The 26,841-nt window shown below is 41.7% G+C and overlaps 1 protein-coding gene across 2 annotated transcripts in view; it reads right to left on the bottom strand.

Moving 5' to 3' along the window:
- Positions 1-24,892, bottom strand: part of LOC135240788 (sodium channel protein type 2 subunit alpha-like) — a 44,444-nt gene extending 19,552 nt beyond the window's left edge. Inside the window, exons 1-16 of one of the 2 annotated variants that reach the window (XM_064310709.1) lie at positions 24,418-24,892; positions 15,568-15,896; positions 14,313-14,431; positions 13,970-14,059; positions 13,711-13,839; positions 12,299-12,390; positions 10,217-10,414; positions 9,249-9,312; positions 8,955-9,096; positions 7,956-8,162; positions 6,724-6,996; positions 5,324-5,662; positions 4,049-4,172; positions 3,144-3,382; positions 2,308-2,484; positions 1,846-2,202 (exon numbers count right to left, since the gene is read on the bottom strand). In XM_064310709.1, the coding sequence (XP_064166779.1) occupies positions 1,846-2,202; positions 2,308-2,484; positions 3,144-3,382; positions 4,049-4,172; positions 5,324-5,662; positions 6,724-6,996; positions 7,956-8,162; positions 8,955-9,096; positions 9,249-9,312; positions 10,217-10,414; positions 12,299-12,390; positions 13,711-13,839; positions 13,970-14,059; positions 14,313-14,431; positions 15,568-15,843 (2,826 nt within the window). In that variant the 5' untranslated portion in view covers positions 15,844-15,896; positions 24,418-24,892. Of the gene's footprint in view, positions 1-1,845; positions 2,203-2,307; positions 2,485-3,143; positions 3,383-4,048; positions 4,173-5,323; positions 5,663-6,723; positions 6,997-7,955; positions 8,163-8,954; positions 9,097-9,248; positions 9,313-10,216; positions 10,415-12,091; positions 12,184-12,298; positions 12,391-13,710; positions 13,840-13,969; positions 14,060-14,312; positions 14,432-15,567; positions 15,897-24,417 lie in introns of those variants that run through there. The other variant, XM_064310707.1, reaches the window with a different exon arrangement.
- Between the last annotated feature and the right edge of the window lie 1,949 nt (positions 24,893-26,841).

The raw sequence follows: 26,841 nt of genomic DNA, 5'->3' as shown, positions 1-26,841 counted from the left end.
AAGTGCTAAATCATCATTCGCAAGCGATCTAGCAGTGCACAATGCATATTTATTCATTTTGTGATTGTCACCTGTTTAAAACAAATGAGGGAGAGAACATTCCGGGGGAATGTACCAAGTGCGGCAGAGTGCAGGGGTGTTTTGTAATTATTTGGGGATAGACTTATTTAAGTGCCCATAATAAGGTAATTTTAGGTGATTTTAAATAACTTACTGTCTTGGTAAATGAATTTGTAATATATGGTGTATTGCAGCCCAGGTAAAATTGTTTGTAGTTTGATAATTGATAAATTATTTTTGGTTTGTCTCAGCAGGAGGAGCTACAGCCTATATAAGCTGGGGATAGAGCTCCTGGAGGAGGGATGTGTGTTTTGCCTGTCAACGGTCTCTGCTAGGGCCCAGTTTAAATGGGCATAGCCAACAGCTGCAGTTTTTTTTTTTTTTTTTTTTTTGTTAGTTAGATTGTTTGTTCCATTTCCCTTTAACATTTTGAGATGGTTTTTTTCTCGTTTTATATTGCTTTTTTTTCACCCTTCATTTTTGGCATTTTCTGCACTGTACATTTGGACCACTGCTGTAAATAAACACCTGGTGACTGCTAACAACTGCCTCTAAGCCTCGTTCTGTATCCTCAAAGCTTGGTCATCCTAACAAACATTATATTCAAAATTATATAAAATACAGGCATGGTTCAAACCTTGAAATAAAGAGGATCCTATGTAAACATACAGCACATATTGGTACTGATAAACCAAAAATCCTATATGTACATCTGATACTGGACAAAACCAGATTTATTTTTCCAATCGTACCCTTGAATGTATACAACACCAGGAAAAAAGGTTTGGAGTGGATTGAACAAAGCAGTAATATTTGACACGTGTTTTCCCAAAGGTGGTCCCAAATCTCCCAAAAGCCTCTTCAAATGACACCAAACCTCTCCAAATTAGAATACTGAGCATATCTTTTTTGGCTGGGCCATATTGCAGTTCTACATGCCAATTCCATTGAGGGAGGTTCCCTCTAGAACCCCAAAAAACAAATATTCTTAATTTACCCATTCTCTATTTTTGACTAAGCCCTGTATTTCAGTCAAATGCTGTCCTTTTGAGGAGCTTCTACGTACAACATGTATTAATAATGGTTAGTTAAACTAAATTCACTTCAAAACAATCAAACCACCTGGTTTTACCTTGCTGTGTGCTCAGACCTGCAATAAAGTGTGCGGTAAACTTCCACTCATGCGAAAACGCAAAGTGAAAGTAAGTCGGTAGCAGTAGAATAGCTATTCCATAATTTAAGCTAGAAGGAAGGCGTAAGCTACGTTCGAAAGGTCTGTAAATGAGCTTGAAGAACTCGACACTGTATGATTACTGTAACATTTACTGCGTTTTCAAGCAGGGGCATGATGGGTAGATCTTAGAGAGGGTAGTCGTAGCTTGCTTTTAAGTCATTTACTTAGCACTGGAATATCTAATTGAGATCATTTTTTTGCTGTTTGTAAGGTAAGAAGTTGCTCATTTTCAAATGGTCATGATAATGCTTTCAGTTCAGTGGAAATAATGCATAATGAATAATGACTTTTGCTAGCCTGTATACAAAGGGCAGATTACTTATGGATCAGAGGGGGATTTTAGCGATATCAGTACCATCACCGTAGTATTAGCAGTGGATTACTTCTACAGGCATGCCTTTTCACACTCAGATACTTAAACTGTTGGTGTTTCTGGGGGGATTCTTACACCAGACTACAGTAAAACTGCACTGACTGACAAATGGCAAAAACATAAAAGTATAAACTGAATTTAAGTAATGTGTAAAGTGAGTAAAGTGATGAAAACATACCACCAGGTTTCCAATGACCATGACCATCATAAATACGATGATGCACTTGGTCGGGCCAGCCACCCTCATGCACTCCCACATGTTCTCGATCCACTCCCCGCACAGCACCCGGAAAACCACCAGGAACGAGTGGAAGAAGTCTGACATGTGCCAGCGTGGCATCTGGCAATCACGTCTGTCGTCACAGTGAAGGGACCTGTAGTTCTTCCCAAAAAGCTGCATGCCCACCACGGCAAAGATGAAGATGATGATGGCCAGCACCAGAGTCAGGTTGCCCAGGGCGCCCACCGAATTGCCGATAATCTTGATCAGCATGTTGAGCGTTGGCCAGGACTTGGCTAATTTGAACACCCTCAGCTGCAAATATGTAAAACATTAGCATTTGGTGCTCAAGGCAAGCTTAGCTTTTCCACACCAGAAATGAATGTGAAATATGAAAACGCCAACTGTAGGCACTCTTACCAATCTGAATGATCTGAGAACGGAAAGACTAGACTCCTTTTCTGACATACAAAGTTCCATTAAGCTCAGGGCGACAATCACCCCATCAAAAATATTCCATCCTTCTTGAAAGTAATAATAGGGATCCAGAGCGATCATTTTAAAACACATCTCAGCAGTGAAGATTCCTGTGAATACCTATATATAGAAAAACTATGTCAAAGATAAGAAACTGTGCTTTTTTTTACCATTTTCTCCCCAATTTAATCGTTATACCAATTCCCCGTGTGTATCACAGTCCTGGTCGATGCGCTATCCCCTGTCGGTCTGGGAAGGGTGTAGACTACCACATGCCTCCTCCGCTTCTTTTCACCTGACAGCGAGGAGTTTCACTGGGAGAGCATAACGCGTGCGGAAGGTTCACGCTATCTCCCCCAGATCCCCTCCCTGCTGAATAGGCGCCCCGACCAACCAGTAGGAGTCGCTAATGCAATGATCAGCACTCATACCCTCACCGGCTTCCCACCCGTGAACTCTGCCAATTATGTTCGTAAGCCGGAAGTACCGCTGCCGGGGGTCTCTGCGGTGGTAGGTGAGTGCTTATACCTCTACACTACCCAGACGTAGAGGTATAAACAGTATATTTGACTGTGCTTTGCGTCAAATCTGGTCAGCATACTAAGTTAAATCACCACAAATCACTGCAACCCAGTAAAGCAAACATTAGCTAAAGTTCATTAACAAATTTTGAACTTTTTTTCCATTTGCCACACAATCTTGTTTAGTACTGTTAAAATGGAACAAACATTTTCCTTGTTGAACACAAATTACAATTCCCAAACAACAACAGCGCTTACCAAATTCCCCACATTGAGAACGCGGCTAAAGTGATAGTCCATGGGGTCATGTTCCATGGCCATGAACAGTGTGTTCAAGACAATGCAAATGGTAATGGCCAGGTCCACAAAGGGATCCATCACAATCCTTCTGACCGCATTCTTGATCCTCATCCACAACGGGGAACAGGTCCAGATAAGAAAGGTATTCGCAAACTTGAACCAGCAAGGTGGGCATTTCTGCCTTGATTCCTCAAGTTCTGGAACAGTTAAAATAGGACAAGAGTTAACAGCATTTTCAGTGCTAACATGAACTCACCAATCAAATAATATTCGAGCCGGGGATCGGTATTCTTCTGACTTCACCTCTTGTGTGTTTCTGTGTCTTTGACTTAATTTGGGTCGTAGTTGTTGCACCTTAAAATTTTTGTTGTGTAACTAACACCCAGTTAACCCCACCCACTGAAAGCCTGGCATTTTAGCGAAGGAAGAAAGCAAGCCAATTTTGGCACAGGCTTTTATACATTTAAAAATATTTCTCAGCCGTTTGTGAATGCAAAACAGTATTGAAACTACACATCAGCAAAGAATTCACAGATTTAAGCTTCCTGGACCTTTAAAGGTAACCGAGCGCTATTGCTGCCATGTACGAGTGTTTTAATGGAAGAATGGAACTCAGCCATTAAACTGATACCATTCAGTACATACAACCACAGACTCAAACCTATTTATCCAGTTAGTGAAGTTCAGATGCATACATCTTCTACAGTCCATATGCCTATATTGCATTGTGCATATCAAGTCAGAATACAAGCCTGAATACAGGATGTAAATTTAAAGGGTTTCAGTAGCTTTTGAGACCAGCCAACGATTCTACTTCATTTGCTTTCCTTTAGTTTGTTACTCAACAGGAGAAAATTTGGTACCTTCCATGGTGTTCGTTATAATACTCGCGACACTCATAGCTCGCTGTCTTGCGTTTGGGTTCTCTAAGAAGTCCATGGATGGTTGATAAGAGCCTGATCTTTTCCTGAACTCCATTTCAGTCCCCTGGAGAACAAATATTAATAATAATAATAATAATAATAATAATAATAATATAATAATACAAATAATAATAATAATAATAACTCAATTTATATATCACATTTCACCTCAAAAAACATAGACCAAAGTGCAACTGCGACAATTAAACAACAAACATAGATGCACGTGCACATGCGCACACAATATAAAGATGTAATACGTGACACAGACGGCCAGTTTAGTGAAAAACTGATAAACTGAAAAGTCAATGCATATTTGACTAATATTTTACTAATATTATCGTCAGTGTTCTGTTACAAAATAATTGAATTAATTGTTATTTTGAAACAACTGCACTAGCACATTTAGGGTTCTCTAAAACTCCAAATGACCTAAAATGTGAGGTGAGGTTAATCCTAGCAAGTAATTATAATAACTAGGTATTAGGGTTATGAACTCCCACATCACAAATTCGGGGAGATCTCTAGGGAGGGGCCTTTTCGGGCCAGAAGGTAGAATGGGCAAAATTAATACCTACTTATCCTTGAAATGAACAACATAAAGCTAGTCAAAGCACAATGCTCTTGACACCACAGTAACTACCGTTTGAATCAACAATGCTATTTGGCAGTTCGTGGTAGACTGGTGTAGTTCACTGGTTCAATTTGGATATCAGACTGAGGGCACTTAACAATATTTGCTTTAATATCTGAGCAAGATTTTTAACATTTTGCAAGATTGAAAATTGAGAAAATTGAGGCTCTGGTCATTTTTTTGTGGGTATTTTATATTTAGTAGGTTGATCTATGTACCTCCGAGTAACCAGTTTAAACGAACTTGTGTCTTTTCTCAAAATTACTTGAGATTTTCTTTAAATAATGAGATAAAAAAACATTTAATGTTTACCGTTAACACTTATGATTTCATTTTCTTCCTATATGGATTGTTTGAACTCGGTATCAACGCTTACGGCACTAAATTGATGCTATAAAAGAGTTATATTACAGTAGAGGAGAGGAACCACGAAAACCAAGAACACTTAAAAAGCATACAGCAAGAACTTCAGGTACGGCACTGGAAGACAGCACGACACCGGCCAATCAGAGCACGGACACCGGCGGCGGTAACTGCTCTTTCCTTACATTGTCACTGGTACTGGGCTTATTTACTATCACCTCAGGCAGAAGCAGGCCGACGGGCGTCGTGGGCAGGGAGCACCGGCCCGCCAGGGTCACGACCCCGTTGCGGTCGACGGCGGAGTGCATCACGCCGTTGGCGGGCAGGCGAGGGCGCGAGGCGGCGCTGCTCTGGCTGGCGGTGCTGCCGCGTCGCCCCGCCCCGCGCGGCACCAGCAGCGAGCCGCGGCGGCTCGCGGAGTCCTCGAACACGCTGTGCTCGTCGTCGGCGAAGTCGTTCTCGGAGCCCGCGTCCGTCGCTCGGCCCCGGAGGCTGAAGAGGCTGGACCGGCTGGTCCGACGCTGAGAGAACAGGGACTCCCGGATACTGAGGACTGACTGGCAGAGGAACACACCCTTCAGTCATGAGTCTGGCACCACCAACAGCTACTGGCACAGCTGCACATACTGTATTGGGATTATTATTATTATTATTATTATTATTATTTACCTGATATAATGACAGATGTACCTCAGATCTACAAAATCTATAATAATAATAATAATAATAATAATAATATTTCCAAATTAGGTGCTTTTCATGTTTTAGAAGGATTATTTACCCTCTTCAGACACATTATTCTAGAAACAGCATGCAATGAAAAATAAAATCCCCATGTTTATATAGTGCTATATTGAGTTATATTATATAGTCAAACAATTCCATAAAGATGGAGTTTTGGAGTCAAGTTTTATTTTATAAAATGAAAGACTGAAGTTGATGAAGTAGGTTCCTAATTAGATTGTTTAATTAAAAAAAATTTTTTTCTTATACCTTTAATATCTTCTTTAAACCCTTACACAGTGCGGGTTTGGTGTGTTACCATTTGCTTTGTCGTTGAATTCTGCATTATCTTCCAGATGGTTAATTTTAGTGGTCAGGTGTCCATACTTGCACAATTTAGGAGCCTTTTAATTTACCGCTTGTAAGCAACTGTTTGCAATATAGCACAATAAGCACAATATGAACTTGGGAATTTTATTCTTCATGGCATGCATAGCATAATGTGGTTTAAGAGGGTAAGTAACCGCTTTAATAATAATAATAATATTAATATGGTGATGAAAACCACATGATCACATTGCAGTGATTATCGAGACCATCCATGAACATAAGGAATTTTCAGACACTTGCAAAGATGAGGAGGCTTCCGACGACAATGATAAAGATAATATCCAATGAATGTCCAATATGGATGTGTCTCTGCACTTTCACAGATTCACACAATAAAAGAGAGCAGGAAAGACACTTATCTCACGCTCAATAATCAAAATGGCCGGTCCCAGAAGGCTTCCGGACAGCGCTAATCCAGCGCAAGCCCGCGGGCGCGCTCCAAAGTGACCAGAATTCCAAAATGTTCGGACACAAGCACAGACATTCATCACAGCTATGCTTTCACCTGGTAGGGGGAGGAGCTCCTCTTCCCATAAGAGAGCCTGTTGCGGTCTATGGAATTGCCCCTCCTGATGCTGTCGTCCGAATCGGACTTGCGGAACTTCTCGTCGTCCCTCTTCTCCTCCTCCCCGTCTCTTTCCTTCCTCTTCTTGCGCCTGTTTCGCCTCTCCTTGGCACTCTTGGAGCTGAACTGCGATGCCTCGGAGGACGATTCGGGGAAGCCCGCTTTCCCGCCGTACTGCCGACACTCGACCGCCGGCGGGGCCAACAGCGAGTTCTGCCAGCCAATCAGCACGCGAGCGCAGTTAACAGGGTGACCCGCGTTCAAACGCACGCCCCGCGCGCAAAACAGAACAAATAGAAAGAGCACCGTTTACACTACAGAACAAAACCAGACAAGGACGTATTTTGTGAAGATGGAGGACTGCGCAAAAAGCTGCTTATTCAGAAAAGCACAACTTTTTCCACTACTAAGTACTTGGATGGAAGGGGCTTGTCTCTCCTTACTTCTGCTGAGGTTTCAGTCTTAAGCCACTCTCACATGACGAGCTGTCAAACCATTCAATTCCCTTGGAGGAGGAGTGTTAATGCCCGACTTGGCAGCAATGCTAAGCCTGGCGTAGCGCACAACTCAGAATAATGCCAAGTTGCGATCATTTGATTGTTGACCTTGTTTGAAGCTTTACCTTTCGTAGCTCATCAAATCACATCACTGCTTTATATGAGGCAGGCAGGTGTAGACATGGAAGAACATTTTGGGATAAACCCAGTATTTTCAGTTTCGCAAAGCAAGTTCACAATTTAGCCTTATACCTCAAACAACCTACTACTTTTGCCGCTTGTTACAGTTTTCTGAACCAATGGTTTTTCTGGATGGATGATGTCATTTGAACAGCTGGCAGCACACCGGTCTTCTCATGTGTAGTCACCTCTGTTAAATGCAGCGTTTGGTGCTTGTCATGTAAAAGTGGCTTTTGGGTGATTATCGGCAGTACATACAGTATGTTTACTCTTTCCCCTTCAGGAATGCTCTCGGTCCTCCGACATGACAACACGATATCCTTTTTACTTGCACAACCCACACCATCCCCTGCACAGACAGGGCACGGCCATTTCTCAAATATACCACATTTTATATTCAATCCTCAAATGAAATTGTACAGAAATGCATGAATCAGTAACAGGGCGTGCAGATTTAAAAAAAAATGTTTTTTTTGAAAATCCCAAGATGAGTACCTGTGCATCTTCTTGCTGTTTCTTCAGCTGGTCCATCATGGCCTGGAACTCCTGCTCTTTCAACTCGGCCTCCATCATGGTAGCCAGGTTCTGTTCATCGTAGGCCATGGCCACCACGGCTAGGATCAGGTTTACCAGGTAGAAGGAGCCCAGGAAGATCACCAGAACAAAGAAAATCATGTAGGATTTCCCAGAAGCTCGGAGTGTCTGTAAGAAGATAGCGTAATGCTGGTTTATGGAACTACGCTCAAACTACACCCAACTCTGTTGGCACAACCTGCTTCATCATAACCAGGAACTCAATCGGAACTACATCCATTCATCCAGTTACTGACAGAATTGGGGAGCAACAAGCACCTTGATCTACAAAATCTTCTTAAATATTTCCATTTTTCTATTTAAGGTGTTTAAATCAACTGTTGGAAACACATTTTATTGCTTACATTAACTACAGATTAAATGGTTTATAAAGCTGTAAATGGAACGGTTGTGATGTTAATACAGTCCAGTGAGAGGCGGTGCAATTGATCTAAACTAAGCACTATTCTATTCACACTGAAGTGTTTCTGCTATATCACTAAGTTGTGTCAATGTGGACTTACAGTGCTTCCTTGATTATAAATGTATTTTTTCAAATGCAGCCTTAATCCAAAACAGGTTTATTCAGAGAGCTGACGGACAGTATCTGTAAACATTTTATTTGTAATAAATCATTTTGTAATATTAAGTACGGTGGATGGCTGCTGTTGAAAATCTGTGTTGGACAATTGAGAAAATATATGAAATGGTATACTAGGTAGCTAACCAAAGTTGAAGTTACGCTACAACAAAGTGTAAGGTAAAGAAAACACAAACACAAAGATATGAAATCCACAGAAGACAAAGCAATTCCAGTTAATAGCTGTTTCTTCTGCTCTACAGAAATGGTGGACCTTGTATAAGTGAACATCTCCAGTGGCAACACAAAACAAACATCAGCCTAAAGCAGCACAGACAGACCAGCTGATAGAGATTCTCCCAGTAATCTTGCGTCATCAGCCTGAACAGAGACAGGAAGGCCCAGCCGAAGTTATCGAAACTTGTGTATCCGTAGTTGGGGTTGACGCCCACTTTGCGGCATTCGTAGTTCTCCGGGCACGTCCTACAACACATCAAAGGCACAACCTACTTCATCATAACCAGGAACTCAATCGGAACTACATCCATTCATGTGCTTTTGAACTATTTTTTATTGTGCACATTATGGAAGCAATTTCACCGTGCATGAAAGTGACAGTTTGCTTTTAGGCTTACCCAGCATCGCTGCCTTTTCCGCACAGAAGAGGATCTTTAGCATTTGGTAGCACATAAAAATGGGCTGGACAAGAAAAGAAAAAATGGGCCAGACAATCAACCGAGGACAGCAAATATTTAAAGACAAGGCTCAAGTATTTCATTCATGCATATATCTGAATCAATAAAACACTCAACGTTAGATGACAAAACAAGGCCAAAAACAACCAAGTTTTGCAAAACATTTAAAAAGAAAATAAAAAGAACAGTAGGTACATACAGTATATACATATATAGTATTTAATGTGGCATATATTGAATATGAGAATTATTTGCTTAACAGACACAACAAGAACACTTGGGAGTATTTTCCTCATACTCTTTTCTAACACCTCTCCTATGGTCTTGCTACCGAGGTACTTAAATGCACCAGACACACAGTAAGAGTCGCCTGAGCCTTTCCATCATTTGTGAGACACCCAGACCGGGGTCAAATATGTTTTGGATTCAAATACTTTTCTACGCTTTACTGATCTTGTCTGGTGTATTGGAACCAATGAAATACTCTCAAAAAGTGCACACCCTTCCTTCTGGTCATATTGGCAGGCTCGGTTACACCAGGTAAGATCAACAGAGCACAGAAAAGTATTTGAATCCAAAACAAATACGTATTTGACCCAGGTCTGGAGACACCCATTCCTCTGTGGACTCATGTTCAGCCTCTCCTCTATAAAATGGCATTTTACTGACGATACAAGTACTGCTCCACTTGGGCAAGAGGCAGAAAAGCTCGTCTGAGAATATCATTAATGCTGAACTTGCCGTTTCGGGCTCTTCTGACATCACATGATCGGCTGAAATCAAGGCTAATACTCCTTTCACTCATGTTTCTGTCCTTCCACATTAGAGGACTATACAACTCAGAGAGCTTGAAATCATAAAAAGTCATAAACAACCTTCAAATGTCCTCGACAAAAAGAGCTGCTTACCGGTATTGTTGTAGAAGATTAGCTTCTCATCGTAAGACATATTTACAGGTGCTTCCTTTACACACTTGTGTCTTAAATGACCCATAAACAGTTGCAATCCTATTAGTGCAAAAACACTTAGACAGAAAACAGTGAGGATCATTACATCTGCAAGCTTCTTCACTGACTGAATCAGGGCGCCAACAATGGTCTTCAGGCCTGCAAGAAATACCAGAATTTTATTTTGATAAACATCTTGCTGTGTGTGCATAATGAAAAGAATCTATATAACGTTTCAGTGAAAATATAAGAGGAGATGCTCTTTGACAACGAACAAGAGACAAGACTAGATCTGTGTGCCTATGAAAATACATTGTGAATGTGCAATACTTTAAAACGCTAGCGTTTAATTGTGAAAGAGAATCTCTTCAGACAACAGTTTTTCCATTGGATTGTATTAAGGGATCATGGTGACAGGTAAAAGATCAATGAACATACACATTTTATTAAGAGAAGATAATTTATGAGCCATAACATGTGGATCATCCAGTCAGTCACTTGTTTATAGATACATAAACAAATACAGAATATTTTAAATGTCTCCAGTCCACCTTAATTTCTTTCCGATTCAGTTTAAATCCAGTGTCCTCAAAGATCCTTTTTCAAATATCTTTTCCCTCTCTCTCTCTCTGTCTGTCTCTCCTCTCTTCTCACTCTCTCTCTTGCTCTCTCTCTTTCCCTCTCTTGGTTTTTTGTTTCAGGGTGAGCAAGGGGTGCTTCCTCTCCCTGGGGTTGTGGCAGGGTTGAAGCGCCACAACAAGAAAATGAAAATGCAAATGTGAAGATCGCTTTCAGTTTTCTTTTTTTTTTGCGAGATATTCCACACGCAAGGAAACTAAACTGCATAAGCAACAAAACGTAAGCCCGAACAGCCTTTACCTGTTATTAGCAATTCGTTAGGAAAAAATAAAAATAAATCAATAAAGATTCAATAACAGACAGTTATTCTTCAGAGTAGAGAAGGAAAGAGAGTGTGTCAGCTGCCCCAACAAACCCAGGGTTGCATGATAGGCAATGGGCAATGGCCAATTTAACGGGACTGTTTAAAGCATGCCGATTGGCTGCCTTCTCACGTTAATTTGCCTATAGAGGTAAGCCCTGCCACACAGGGCTTCGCAGAGCACGCATTCCCGTTGTTGATATACGAAAGTCGCTTTGGACACTCATGCTTGGGATCTGCATTAGTGCCGTCCAACCGTATTTGCATCCTCATAATAGGGTCCACTGGGTTTTTTTTGGGTACTTCTGCGTCTAAATAAGAAAGTGTCACAGCCACTTGTTTAATTCCCAGAGAAGAAAATATTTCATTTAGTCAAATGAGGAGCCTTTATGTTCGTTGACTGATTAAATGTTTTATTAATTGTAAAAAAAAAAGTTTTTCAAAAACTGAAATTTCACGCAAACAGTGAAATTTCAGCTTTCGGTGGCTGTGACTCAATTCCCATACGTGTAGCATGCACATTTTCCAGAGAGGTCACATTTAGGCACGACAGACCATCGACAGTCAACACGAGCGGAGTGACGGAGGCAGCAACGGGAGAAGGAGATCACAAGCACAACCACACAGGCAGGGATTTGCAATGTCTCATGCAAAGAAATCTCCTCAGATTCCAAAAGCTGCTCTAAAAGTCAAATAAATAAACAATAAAAAAAACTAAACGACGTCTGAAAGCGTGGAGTCCGCTCCGCCTCGGCGAAACGGTCCGCGATTCCAGCCGCCGCAGGCTGCCTTGCGGAAAATCAGGCCAAGTGCGCGAGCGGGAGTGGCCCTCGACTTGGACGCGAGTGAAAACCAGCCTTTAGCCCTTAGCGGTTAGCCTTTAGCCTGGCCCTCACCTGGGATGACAGATATAGCTTTCAAGGCTCGGAGAACCCTGAACGTTCTCAGTGCCGAGACATTGCCCAGGTCCACAAACGTTGTCACATATCTGCAATGGGGAGGTCACACATACACAGAGGCCATGACAGAACACCAAAGTGCAACTCGTGAAGGACAACGTCACACACGGACTGGCTGACGGCTAAACGTGGGCAACTCCTTACCTGGGATTACTGAAATAGTTTTCAAAGCTCTCAGTACTCTGAAAGTGCGAAGAGCTGACACATTGCCTAGGTCTACAAACTCTGTTACATACCTGCAGGGTTAAATGCACAGTTACAACATGTCTGCACGCTCAGGAAACGCACACCCGTGCACGCATGCACACACGCGCACACGAACGCATGCACGTACGCACACACGCCAAACCCACAGACGCCCACAGACGCGCACACACGCAACCAAGCCCTGCAGTATACCTCTATATAAAAGCTCGTCTACACTGCAAGCGCTGTCTGTCAGCAATGAGCACCTGAAGCAATACCAGTGCAGGAGATGGTTTGCACCGCAAGCAGCCGAATGTAGCACGAACCAGCGCACGGACCTGCTGCAGCTTCGTTTCGCATCTGTTCTGTGCTTTCGGCTTTCTGTGTGTTCTGGCTCACTGCAGTAAGTGTTCATGCGCATAATCATTAAATATTAGAAAAATATTCGGAAACTGAGATGAGCGCAAGAACTCCAGTGAACATTTTTATGGAGAAAAGTCAGTGAAATGACATTGTGGCCCTAAGATGAAAACCCGGCTACATGCGGTTGTAAAATGAAAGTTTTCTAACTGAAAAAGACAGAGCCAGGCTATATCCGAGTAAAACCGGTGCTACAGTGGGGTTAATGTAGTCCTGTTTATGTCAAACCATTTCTTAACCTAGATTTCCACCCCTCTAGATGTTTGGATTCCAGCTTTTGCTCACCAGGAAGTGGACATTAACCTGAAAATAAAATAACTTTTTTTCTGCAAAATAAAGCATATTTTAATCCATTTCTCCACACATTGAAAGATGATTGAATGAAATGAGAGTGCCAGTGTTAACAGTGTTCTCCAGTTCATGACCCGCCAAATGAATGCTGTGAATTATGGATAATAGTAAACACAGAATGAATTTAGAGCTGCCGCCCTCCAAATTGTAACTATACCTTTACTTGCACAAGTATTAATAGTAGTATAAGTAGTAGTAGTGGCAGTTGTAGCAGCTGCAGCAGAGCAACTCTATGTATACTGTTCAGCAGCAGTAATGTACATTACATTACAGGCAATTAGCAGACGCTCTTATCCAGAGCAACTTACAACTTTTACACAGCATTTACATTGCATCCATTTATACAGCTGGATATATACTGAAGCAATGCAGGTTAAGTACCTTGCTCAAGGGTACAACGGCAGCGTCCTACCCGGGAATCGAACCTGTGACCTTTAGGTTACAAGACCAGTTCCTTACCCACTACAATACACTGGCGCCCACAATGTAGGAGGGATACCACTGATAAATATAGCATTTGCATAACTATCAGTGTAATCATCATCAGCATTGTCATTACTCGTATTAATGAAAGGTGATGAGTAAAAGACTATACTTACGCCATGACAATGACACTAAAATCCAACCAGTTCCAGGGGTCCCGTAGGAAGGTAAATTTCCCTATGCAGAAGCCCCTTGCAAGCATTTTTATGACCGATTCAAAAGTGTAAATTCCAGTGAATGTGTACCTGTTTAAAACAAGTCATAGAAAATGGAAGTCATTTTGTAACAAAAAAAATTGTGCAGGACTTTAAACTACAAATGAACCATGCCAGAATCCACTGTAAACAAACAACATGAATACAGATGGCGACTTACTCTACATTTTTTCCCCAGGGTGGAAGATCACTCCAGGTCATAAACGCACAATTGGTCAAGATGGTGCACATAATTAAAACGTTGAACAATGTTGCGGGAATCGTCAAGGAAACCAAGCAGATCAGAGCCATATGTAAGCGCTTCTGACTCAAAACACGCAGCACGAGAATCAGAGGTCAAGACCTCGCTGATCAGTCAGCAGTACCACACGAATACACATTAATCACAATTGTACAACCGTTTTTGTTGACACAAAGACTGAGGAAGTTGACTCAGCACTCTCACAACATAATAACACTCATCACACTTTGTTTTTTTTGTTTTTTTTACCGCAAAAGGATATGAATGCACCAAAATCTTAATTGATATTTTCCTGAGAAGATTGAAGGGGCTAAGGATGAAGAAGGCAGACGTGGCGTTAAAGCGGAAGATGGTCTTCCCTCGGTTCAGCACTATGAAGGTCTGGAAGAGGGAGATAGGAGGGAGAGGGGGGTGAATAACAGATTGGTGAGTGAAACGGAAGCCCCAGAGCCAGAGAGAGAGAGCCAACGACTCCACGGGCGGGAGGAGTCCTGGAACCCTGGAAACCGTAACTGTGCAAACCTGCTCCAGCGCACTGAACTCGAAATCCTGAGAGGTGCATACAAATATAACTCCTCAGACATTTTCCACAGATGTTAAGGGGGCTGCTGAAATAGAATAATGAAAAACTAAGGAAGATTTACAAAGCACGGCCCAGTCAGATGGACCTCCATTTTCTGTCACCTGATATAGAATGCATTTCGATAGAAAGCGACAACATAGCTTTACAACCTGTTGACTCTGCAGAGGACGCTAAGTCAAAACTAACATGCTTTGTTTTGTATGAGTGCTCCAGTGTCTACTTTGGGTAGTTTCTCTGAAGAGCCCGGGTGAATATTTTTGTTATAGTTTTACAACCATTTACGTGAACGGTTCCTGCTATGCCATAAACATATGAAGTCATACAGGTGAAACTCTTCATTTTTTTTTTATCCTGGAGGTAGTAAAGCTCTTTTACTGCCTACTACAGGAAGATTTTTAATTGGCCCTGTTCAACACCTTGTTTCGTACATGCAACATGGTCTCCAAAGGACATACGTGTGAACCAACATGGAAATGTCCATTTTCCAATTGAGGTGCTCATGTTCAATGGTCTGTCAATCAGAAGTGAACTCAATATCCATTACAGAACGGACGCTGCGCTAGGCGTTCAGCTCTCATACCTCACGTTCAAAGGAAATTCTGCCATTTTCCTTTCGTATTCATTTGAAAAAAAAAAAAGTGCACATCTTTATCTTGTGCCATAATGAACACTTCAAATGTGATTCCACAGGGTCTTTAAAAAGGGTGCTTGCCAGTTCTTTATTGTCCTCTGTTTACTGTAGCTATAAACCTACCGCTATTACAACACAAACAGCACTTAGGAAGGCTGAAGTGCTGAATAAATAAACACTCAGGGTATCACAGTGGGGCAAGGCAACAGCAAGGAGTGCGCTGCAAAAGACCATGGCACACTTTCGAAAAAGCAGAAACCCTGAAGGTAGAGCTCTTGGCACGGACCAAGATGACTCACTCACTTTCTGATTGCCGTAGAAAGGGTCCAGCTCCTCCAGCGGGGTGGAGACCATGCCCGGAGGCATGTCCCCGTAGATGAACGGCAGGGACTTCCCCGCCTCCAGGTTGCAGTTGGGCGTGGAGGCGTCATGTGCGTCCTCGTCGGCGTCCTCGCTCCGCTTCTTGCCCTTGGGCCTCTTGGCCTTCTCGCAGGCGATCCGCTCCTCGATGGCCTTGAGAGACTCGCGGGTGAATGGGCGGATGCACTCCGGCCCCGGCGGTATGACTAAGTGCGCCATCTTCTCATCCTGCACCTTCACACGGAACCGTTAGCCTCCTGCGCGGGAAAGGGCTGCAGATGAAAGCAAGGAGAGGGAGAGACAGGTTAGGAAACAGAGCACAAGGTCAAATGAGGCTTAAATACTGTATCTGGGAGAGAGCAGCTTGACAGCACAAGAAATGTTAGCTAGCTAGCAGCTACAGCGAATACAAAGGTAACTAGTGTCAGTTATGGCTTGTAATGAACTAATGGCTTTCCCATATTAACTATGAGTGTGTATGTGTGTGTGTGTGTGTGTGGGCATGTCATACCCCTTATACCTATTAAGTGAATCTATCAACATTTGAACTCATAAAAGTTGCATCCTTTTTTTTTACCACTTTGTAATGGCATCATCAAAATGGCTGCATCGTTGCCTTCTTCAGGGTGCACTAACATGCAAACACCAACTCAAAAAAAGCCTTATATGTAATTGCTTTTTTGCCGTCACAACGCCGCAGGAGAAACAACAACAGCCGAATGTTAGAAGAGATAAATAATCTACATCTTTTAACACGATTTCCTCGAAATACATCAGTCAACACAGAAATGTCAACAGGCTGTAACTGTTGTCACTGTCTTTCCTAGACTGGATTGCTCCAAGATTGCTAGTCATTGTTACATATGCAACCATAATCCATTGTTGGATTCTCTTTGAAACATGGTAAATGGACTGCATTTATATAGCGCTTTTATCCAAAGCGCTTTACAATTGATGCCTCTCATTCGCCAGAGCAGTTAGGGGTTAGGGGTTAGGTGTCTTGCTCAAGGACACTTCGACATGCCCAGGGCGGGGTTTGAACCGGCAACCCTCCGACTGCCAGACAATCGGTCTTACCTCCTGAGCTATGTCGCCCCTAAACATAAGTCATTTGTGTTTCTGTAAAAGCAGTATAGATGAGAAGTATGCCATGTTTTCTTAAAACTGAAATGATGTTCAAGTTCCTGAGTCTGCACAAATTCTCAAAAAAGAGGCTACAATGGAAATACATAATCTGATCGACATTGAAAGCCATCGATATTACAAGGTGGAAAATGCTGGAACATCCACAAATAAACAGGAAGTTTTGCATACAGTATGCTGTAACTGGCACACTCACACACGCACACACATGCACACACACGCATGCACACGCACACACACACGCACGCACACACATGCATGCACATGCACACAAAACAAAAAACTACTGAGAGGCCATAACCAATGTAGAGCTTCAGAACATCCAATGGCAAACAGCTACCCAGTGCTTGAGTGCATTTCTAGGCATTACCCAGAGGGAATTCTTGGCTTCCACTGAATAAACACATCAATAGGGTTGTCAACAATTTAGTTTCCACCCAGTTTGTCTTGTTTTTTTTTTTCTCTCTTCCGTTTCCTGGTGAAATATAAAACCCTCACTGTCTCGTTTTCCATCAAATCCATAAATCTGATGAAAGGTTTCTGTACCATTTTCCAAACGGAATTGCACATTTCCTACAAAAGTATCTCGAATTATTACTGCTTCATGTTCATTATCTGAGGGAAAAGCTAATCCTTTCAATCACAGAACTTCAAAATTTGCACACAATCAACAGGGTGAAGCCATTTGATTGGACATCAAGTCCACCAATAAAAAAAGTGTGTTGACTCTTTTTCACAATGAGGGGAGACACTTGGTACATGGTAATTCATGTTCAACTGGGGAAACAAGCTGTTCAATTTTAACTAAATAATAAATAAATACCTGCTAGCAAAAATTAACTATTCACAGATGGAGATAGTAAAAGTTTTAAATAACTTTTTGGGGGTGGTTTGATTTAAATATGATTTAAACAGTGGTTTGATTTAAATATGTATCCTTTAATTTTGGTTTGCTTGAAAGCAGGCAACCACATATATGACAGGTAAAAGCTTGGAAAGGACACACATTAACTCATTAGTTTTTCTCCTTCTATTTTAGAGAAAACATTCTTCACCTCTTCTTCTGCTATCAGTATGAGTCAACAAATGAGCCAGAAGTCTAACACAATGGTGCAGCCTATTCAGATCTGCACAACTTCTCAGAACATCTAACGTGAAACCGTTCAGGAGTCGAAGGAATGAAACAATGACGCAGTGTTTTGAAGACAGCGGCGGGCCTTCGAAATGTCGAGTCCATTTCAGGCTGCAAGAAACCTTTCAAAGCATTCACAGCCTCTCCGAAGGCTGTGAGTCCTTCCATAAATTCTTTCATGACCACTCTAAACGTCTCACATGGTGCTTGCCCGAGATTCTGGGTTGATGTACATTACCAGCAGGGGGAGCCCTTGAGACCCACATTAACAGCAGTCAGTTGAGGATTGAAAGGACTGAAATGCTTGTGAAATTGTATCTGACTTTGGGCACTTTGCACCACAGAGATTGACAGCAAAATAAAGCAATGTCTTCAACACCCAGGCTTGTCACCGCCACAGATCTTTTCCTTAAAATTGCCCCCTGTGCCAACTGGTCCATATCTTGGGACAGCTCAATGCCAAAACAATGCTTCTTTCCACGGTGAAGATGGACAGTACAGTGGAGATCTCTCCAAGTCTGGACATTATCATATGGTGTACTTTTAAAGAGTACACTTGGACTCTGACCATAATGCAGAACTGTAGATGACACAATCCTGAGAGCAAAAAATCTGAAAGGCACCCAGAAGGTCAGAACACAAGAATCAGGCTCAAAATCAGCGCTGGAAATAACACAAATGTCTGTCAGCACTTCTAATGGGTACACATAAAGGGAACCCTCTGTTCTGCTTGGAAATTATGAGGGAGCCAATTACTTTAAATACCATTTAAAACTGATCAAATATTTATGAAAGGCAACCGCCTGCAGAAGATCACATGACGCTAACACAGTCCCATAGGTTCTCAATTATATTTCACCACAGATTTTGATAAACATGCTCTTTTCCCATACACATGGGATCGTGAACCCTTATGTCGAACCTAAGATATAGAAACCATCAACCTATGGGCCTCCACTCCCATACAGAAACGTATGCTGTATCAAATGCTTTGCAAAAGAGACCAAATATTGCTTTTCATTATGCTCATACACTATGTTTCAGAAAAAATGATAAATAATTACATGCATCACGGTCCTCAATAGCCTTGTTACGAAGGCCATTATAAAGGGTAAAATGCGTTTGTAAGATGCTGGGATTTCAAGATCCATGTAGAAATTACAGCCTTTTTTACATACTGTAGTCCCTCCATTTTAGGAGAGTAAATGTAATTGGACAAATGAATATAACCTGAAATAAATTATACAATATAATCATCATATTTAGTCATTGGTTGCAAATATTCTGCATTTGATGAGTGCCTGAGGCCTGTGACCCACAGACATCACCGGACCCTGGGCATCTTCCCTGGTGATGCTCTGCCAGGCCTGTACTGCAGCCATCTTCAGTTCCTGTAGTGTTGTGCCTTCATTCTTGTCTTTAGCAAGTGAAACATACGTTGAGCTGGATTCAGGACGAGTGACTGACTGAAAGAACATCCAGTAAAGCCAGTAAAGAACATTCCAACTCTTGTTCCTTAAAAACTCCTTTGCTTGAGCAGTATGTTTGGGGTCACTGTCCTGCAGCAAGGTGAAACACCAACCTATGAGTTTTGAAGAATTTGGATGGAATATTTGGATATCCTGTTCCCATCCGCACAGTCACATCATCAATGAAGACAAGTCAGCCACTACCTCCACCGTGTTTCACAGATGGGGGGGGGGCCTTTGGATCATGAGCAGCTCCTTTCTTTCTTCACATTTTCTTCTTTCCATCACTTAACTACAGGTTAATACTCATCTAATCTATCCATAAGACATTGTGTCAAAAATGTAGTTTTTTACAATGTACTTTTAAGCAAACTCTAATCTGGCCGTTCTGTTCTTGAGGCTTACTGGTGCTTTGTGAACCGTTTGAGGTTATTCTGGTGTAGTCTTCTCTTTATGGTAGCACTACACACATCTATGCCTACATCCTGGAGAGTGTTCTTGATCGGTTCGACAGTTTAAAAGGGGTTTTTCTTCACAACAAAAAGTATTCTTCAGCCATCCACTAAAAGGGCCTTCTACGGTCTACCAGGTTGTTATGTGCTCCTAGTTATTGTTGCTGAGATGTGGTAGTAATTTATCTTCTTTTCTCCAGTAGGAGTCGCTCTTTCTCTGCAGGCTGCAGCGGTGCACGCACAGGCGTGTGCACTGGGCGGTTCTGGGTGCACATTTGCTATCGCTGAACTCACCATCGTGTTCTTAGTGCCTAACAATTTATCAAACGGTTGATTTTGACACACCCATTTGTTTTGGCTGTCTGATCAATTTTTTATTTTATTTTTCAGCCTCACAATGGCCTGCATTACTGGCATGGACACTTGGGCTATTTGGTCCTCATATTGAGAGGCAACAGCACTAGATTCAAAAAGCAAATTACACTCGTAGAAACAACTTCAGACCTTTTCTTAACTTTCATGTGCATGAACTCATGATTCAAAGACACAAGGGTGGCCAAGAAAAGGTTGAGTAGCCACGTGAATTAATTTTGCTCCCCTAAAATGGAGATATTATGTACAAACTGGCTCTAATTCCTGCAGGGATCACCCAATATGAATGTATAGCATGAAATTAAAGTTGACAATCTGCACATTTAAGGGCACATTTATACAGTTTGGTTTCACCACGTAGAAATTACAGTGCGTTTTAAACATAGTCCTCCAGACACCTTTCAGACTCCATAATGTTTAGGAATAAATGGCTTCACAGGTGTTTCTGATTAGTCAGGTGTATTCAGTTAGTGCAGGTATAAGAGTGTTTTCAGTATATACTCTTGATTCTAGGCTTTTCATTGCCTTTGGAGTCTGTTATTGGCATCTGTGAACATAAGGACCAGCATTGCCAATGAAAGTCAAGGAAGCCATTATGAGGCTGAGATCTAAGGAAAAACTGTCAGAGACTGGCTTACCAAATCAGATGGTGAGAACACAAAATCACAAAAACCCTGGTAAGACAAGGAAGACCTCTACAGTTGATGAACGAAGAATTCACACCATAATCAAGAAAAACCCCCAAACAGCTGTCCAACAGATCAGAAACACTCTTCAGGAGGCAGACATGGATGTGTCAGTGACTACTGCCCACAGAAGACTTCACAAACATAACTCCACAGGTTACACTGCAAGATGCAAACCACCTCATTTACCTAATTTCTTCAAAATAATTTATGACAATTGGACGTTTGTCAGCAAAATAATTATTTCGGTTGGAAAGCGATATCGGAATTCAGTGGATCCAGTGCTATTTAAGAGAAAAAATGTGTGCGTACGAAGACCTTTTTAAAAGATTCAAACGCCAGTTCGAATCAGACTGTGACACGGACGGTGATGTGACACCCCAGAGAGAGGTGAAGCGGAAGTCCTGTTGACCGGCATTTCCAGTACACTCCCACACACTGCTGCGCCAGCGCAGTACATCATAGACGGCAACAGTGACAATTTAATATAAGCAAATGAAGCATTGAATTGTTTTGCAACCACAAAATTACAAGGCTCCACATCATCAGCAAATGTTGCATTATGAGCAAACGGTTATTTGTGTACCAAATACAACAACAATGATGACTTTATCAGCAGACCAGCCTCTTGGGACGTACCAAAACAATCTTGCACACGGGGGTTTCTCTCATCGCGCTTGACTTCGGGTGCAGGTTGTCCTTGATAGGCTACCGACCACAGAGTTTCTGTGAATCGTGAGTGCCATTTTCAAATTGCAGTTAAATTGGTTTTTAAATTTTGTGGGTTGGGATGACAGATCACTACTGACACCCCTGCCGGTGGCATGAGAACTGACCAATTGTGGAAATTTTGTTGATATGAAAAGGGAAGCATTATGGAGACAGAGTTTTAGACTATCTGAGCAATCTAAAAACACAAGACGCTGCATTTTAATAATTGAAAGTCCCTCAGTACATAGACACACATTTAACCCCTGAAACACATACTTTGAACCCAGACTGAAATGCTAAGTAGTTTGCTTATATTTAGCTTTCACCCCTCTGTTCAATAGGGAGGAGTATACAGGAAGTATCATTTCTGAAACTTCCGCTTCACCTGCCTATTGAGAAATTACCCTTTGATGCGGAAATCCACATATGGATAAAGGTTTTGCTCTGTGTCACGTCAGACTTCTGAGGCCTATTGAGCATGTGTTCCACATGCTGAAGAGAAATCTGAAGGCAACCAGCCCCCAAAACAAGCAGGAGCCGAAGATAGCTGCAATACAGGCCTGGAGCATCACCAGAGAAGATACTCAGCACCTGGTGATGTCCATAGGTCACAGACTTCAAGCGGTCTTTGCATGTAAAGAAAATGTTACAAAGTACCAAACATGGCTAATTTAATTTGCATAACATTAATATGTCTCAAACATTGTGGTGCCCTGAAAATAAATAAAAGCTGAGAATGTGCACTTTAACCATATGTGAATTGTTTGATTACAAATCTGCAATTGTGGTGAACAGAGCCAAATCAAGAAAAAATACTCCTTTGTCTCAAACATTATGGAGCTCACTGTATATATATATATATATATATATATATATTAGGATTCTTTATGTTGGTATATTATGGTACAGTCATATAAGATGAACTACATGTGCTAGAAAGTTCCAGGCCCTCCCAGCAGTCTGCTGGGTGAATGAGTAGGGACTGGTTCTTTCCCATTACCTCTTAAAAAATGCTCATAAAAGAGAGGAAGGCAATAACGGGGAGCAATCACTCGATCACAGTGAAGTCCGCAGGGATGCGCACAGTGCTAATCAGATTCCCCTCAGCATAATGGGTCGTAACCACAATCCTGAAAAATACATACAAAAATAAATTAAGCCTATTCGACTTCTGGTAATCATTTTATTGTTTGGATAGGCCAGACAAACAAATCATAATTACATTATGATTATTGTAATATTGGATTATGGCCGGCGGTCAAACGTATCTGGTTATGTCATTTATTGGCCATCATCCATCAATTAAAGACTGGGAATTACTTTAAAAAACAATGTTTATTTGACAATTTACAGTAACCTTTAATAGTAGGCTACTATAAATCAGCACTGCAAAAATCTAAACTTGGGTCAAATTCGCCCCTTTGAGATGCAAATCAAGAATTATAAACTGTAGGATTATGAATGAAATTATTAAATAAACGCCAGTCTCAACAGGTTAAACATACAGTATATCTAGTATTACAAAACCATGCAAACACTAAAATATCAAAAAGATTACAATCGTAATTACATTTTTAATTTTACGTATCCTACCTGGAAGGGCATCCTACATAAGTGCGATGGAAATGGCCGATTACCTACTGAATAGGCTATGCGTCTACATATGACCTATAGCTGGAAACTTCTCGGTATGAAAACCACTCAGCATGTGAAATCACAATCTTTTCCTTGTCCTTCGCAGATTTAAAACTGGCAAGGGGGCACTGCAGCTTTCGATATGCAGGAAAGAGACCCATTCAAAAGAGACGGCTCGCCACTCTTATTGACAGAAAACAACTCCACCCTGCTCAATGAGTCTGACAGGATCAAAAGATCCCCATCGTTTTCCATTTAACTGTGAAAAAATATCCATGCAGCCTTCCTATCTACAGAGGAGGGCAAACATTCGCATACTTTCAAGTGTCGACGTTATTTTCCTAAAAAAGGTTGTAATGTCCAATGTATGCGAATTGACAAGCGGGATAGTTTCCCCGACTCCTATTATGACAACCAATACTAGTACCACAAAGAGAAAACTAGGGACACGGTGCCAAAACATTTGAAATGATTCAACTCTCTTATCAAACCTGAATCGTGATTTGATCTATGCTTATGTGCAGCCTTGGCAACTGTTGAGTGAAACTCCGAGTGAAAATTTTGAGAAATTATACAGGAACCAATTTTAACCGGATCTAAGTCAATTTGATAAAAGCTACAGTAGGCAAGTTTTCCATTTGACAGTGGTAGTATGTGCTCCCGTTTCAGAATAAAAAAGAGCACCCCTAGCACTGACCTATACACATATCACATAAAAAGAAAGAAAATGACAGTTGGATATATGTGTAGTTACTTCCATTTAAAAAACGACCAATAAAGCTGTATGTCGTTTTTTAAATAAAATAATTTAAAATAACACTTTAACGGCATGATCCTACAGTGCGCACCTCACGATTAGAAACTGGATTTGCAGGCAAAACAATATACTAATTTTCAAAATTACAGAACTGTATACAGTACAACAATCAATAAAAATGTCATTAAACTTGTTTTCATTTTTGGCTTGGGTTGTGTATGTAAAAGCATTCGCAACCTACTACGCAAGGAAACCGACCTCGAGAAGGGAATCATTCGTAATAACCTCATAACCTCAAAATAACCTCTGAATCACAAGTTTTATCACAATTTCGAGATTCACCAGTAATTTTAGAAGAAACAGCGCATCTCTAATTGTAAAATATTTTTCATAACCTTCATGCATTCCCCACCCGCCCAAGCATCTCTGTACTCACCATTATCATACAAGGAACGTGGGTATGTTTTGGACGCTGGTTCGATCCTTTGTTTTCTGATGATTGCGTCAAAACTTTGGATATAATAACCAAGGATAACTTTCCACAGAATGTTAATAGTATGTTCCAGGGTGTGGTGCATATGATCATTCATACGAGAGTACTACTCCATTGCTGCCAGTCTACGCTTTTAACACTCCGAGCAGCGCTTCCGGCCACTCATTACTTGGTAGGAATGACGCCAGCTTTTCCGAGAGCTCCATACCCTTTCATGTGAGCTGTCCAAGAAAAACTCTGTGGTAAAAAATGTACCGCGAGTAGAAAATAAGCTGCTGACAAAGATGTTGCGGAAGGTGAATTACTTCTGTGGTACACGTTTCTATTGGCAAGTACTTTTAAGGACGTATATACTTCGTTTGCTCTGAAGTCCACTTTCTACCTCGAGGCTGATCCTGATCAGCGTCTGCATGATGGGCTGCAGTGTCGATATCGTACAAAGTTGTTAACGTCATCCATTATAATATAGTGAAATGCACGTGACTGACAGTTAAACGTGACGGATGAAAAGTTTACTTAAAGCAATATTCACAAACAGCAGTGCCCTAATATTAAGTTGTGTGTCAAAATATATTCACTATTAAAACCTAAATGAAATCAGTTTACAAAAATGGAAAGAACGAGTGTGCAGAAAATAATTGTAACAATACTGAAACAAATAATCAATTTAGCCCCTTTCCGTTTCTTAAAAAATACTGTTTTTTCGCATCAAAAAACGTAATAGACAAATACCACACGCACAATGATTGGAAAATGATGGCCAAAGTTTCTCACCTACCCAAAGAAAACAGCAAACAGAGAAGGGATGCCATCTAGTGTCAATACATAACCAATACAGGGAAGTTCCAACATCGCATTATGTACTGTCCAAATACATTTAATCCTAAACAACAACAACAACAACAACAAAAAAAACACCCTTATTTTTGCAGTATTGATGCAAAATTGTACTGGACACTACATACCCAGATCCAGAGGATCTCTGACTACTTTAAATATATTATAAACTCCTCGATGGTGTATTGTTCATACAAAAAGCCCTGCGTTGTCTCATTCCCATGGCTTCCTACCCAAGCACGCTGATGACGCTGACAGTAAACTTGTCACGGTACGGGTAGAGGGGACCCAAACGCAGAGGGAAAAAAAAAACACGAACTCAAAAGGGAAAATTAACAAAGATTTTACTAACAAAAAGGGCAAACAACCAGGGAACAGACAAGGGCACGAAGGCCAAAACAAACTCAAAAAATATCGAAATAAAACAGAAAACAAGTCGAACTCACAAACACGGGCAGGGCAGAACACGGACAGGGCAGAACACGGGAAGGCAGAGCACAAGGAACGGTCAAACAAAACACAGGCAGGTAGATATGTTGAAACAAACAGATGTCGGGAACAAACACAAACAATATCTAATGAAACAACAGGAACTCAAAAACACAGGCAGGACAGAGTACAAGTAAGTGGAACAAACACAAACAGGTCACAAACACAGGCAGGTACAAAGGGTCTAAAACATACGCAAGTTGGGAACAAACACAAGCAGGCAGGTACATGTACGTCAGGTAACAAACACTCAGTCAGGCACAAAATACAAGCAGGTACAAACGGTTTGCAACATCGGAAACAAACACAAACAGGTCACAAACACAGGCAGGTACAAAGGGTCTAAAACATACGCAAGTTGGGAACAAACACAAGCAGGCAGGTACATGTACGTCAGGTAACAAACACTCAGTCAGGCACAAAATACAAGCAGGTACAAACGGTTTGCAACATCGGAAACAAACACAAGGAACCAGCACCCGAGTCAAGGGAACAGAGAACTTAAATAGACAGGGGTAACAAGACACAGGTGAACTCAAAAAACAATCAAACCAGAAGGAGGGGATAAGACACAGGTGGGAACAATGATGGGATAACGAGACAATGAAACAATCATACAATTAACAGGAGGGGAGCAGGACACAAAACAGAAGTGCCGCCATCTGGCGGCCCAACAGGGGAAACACAGACAGGAACACAGGACCATGACAGTACCCCCCCCCCAAGGGACGGCTCCTGACGTCCCAGGAGGCCGACCCGGGGAGGGAGTCAACAGAGGGTGGGGGCTAGAGACAGGACTCAGACAGGAACAGGGACTGGGCACAGAACTGGGGCAGGAACAGGACTGGACTGGACAGGACAAGACTCAGGGCTGGACTGGACAGGACAGGAACAAGACAAGAACAAGACTCGGGGCTGGAGGGGAACTCGGGGCTGGACGCAGGACTCGGGACTGGACTCGGACGAGGGAACAGGACTCGGGACTGGACTCGGACGGGGGAACAGGACTCGGACGGGGGAAACAGGACTCGGACGGGGGAA

The sequence above is a fragment of the Anguilla rostrata genome, chromosome 15 (genome assembly GCF_018555375.3).
Source record: "Anguilla rostrata isolate EN2019 chromosome 15, ASM1855537v3, whole genome shotgun sequence".
NCBI lineage: Eukaryota > Metazoa > Chordata > Actinopteri > Anguilliformes > Anguillidae > Anguilla > Anguilla rostrata.
This window is presented reverse-complemented; position numbering and strand designations above follow the sequence as displayed.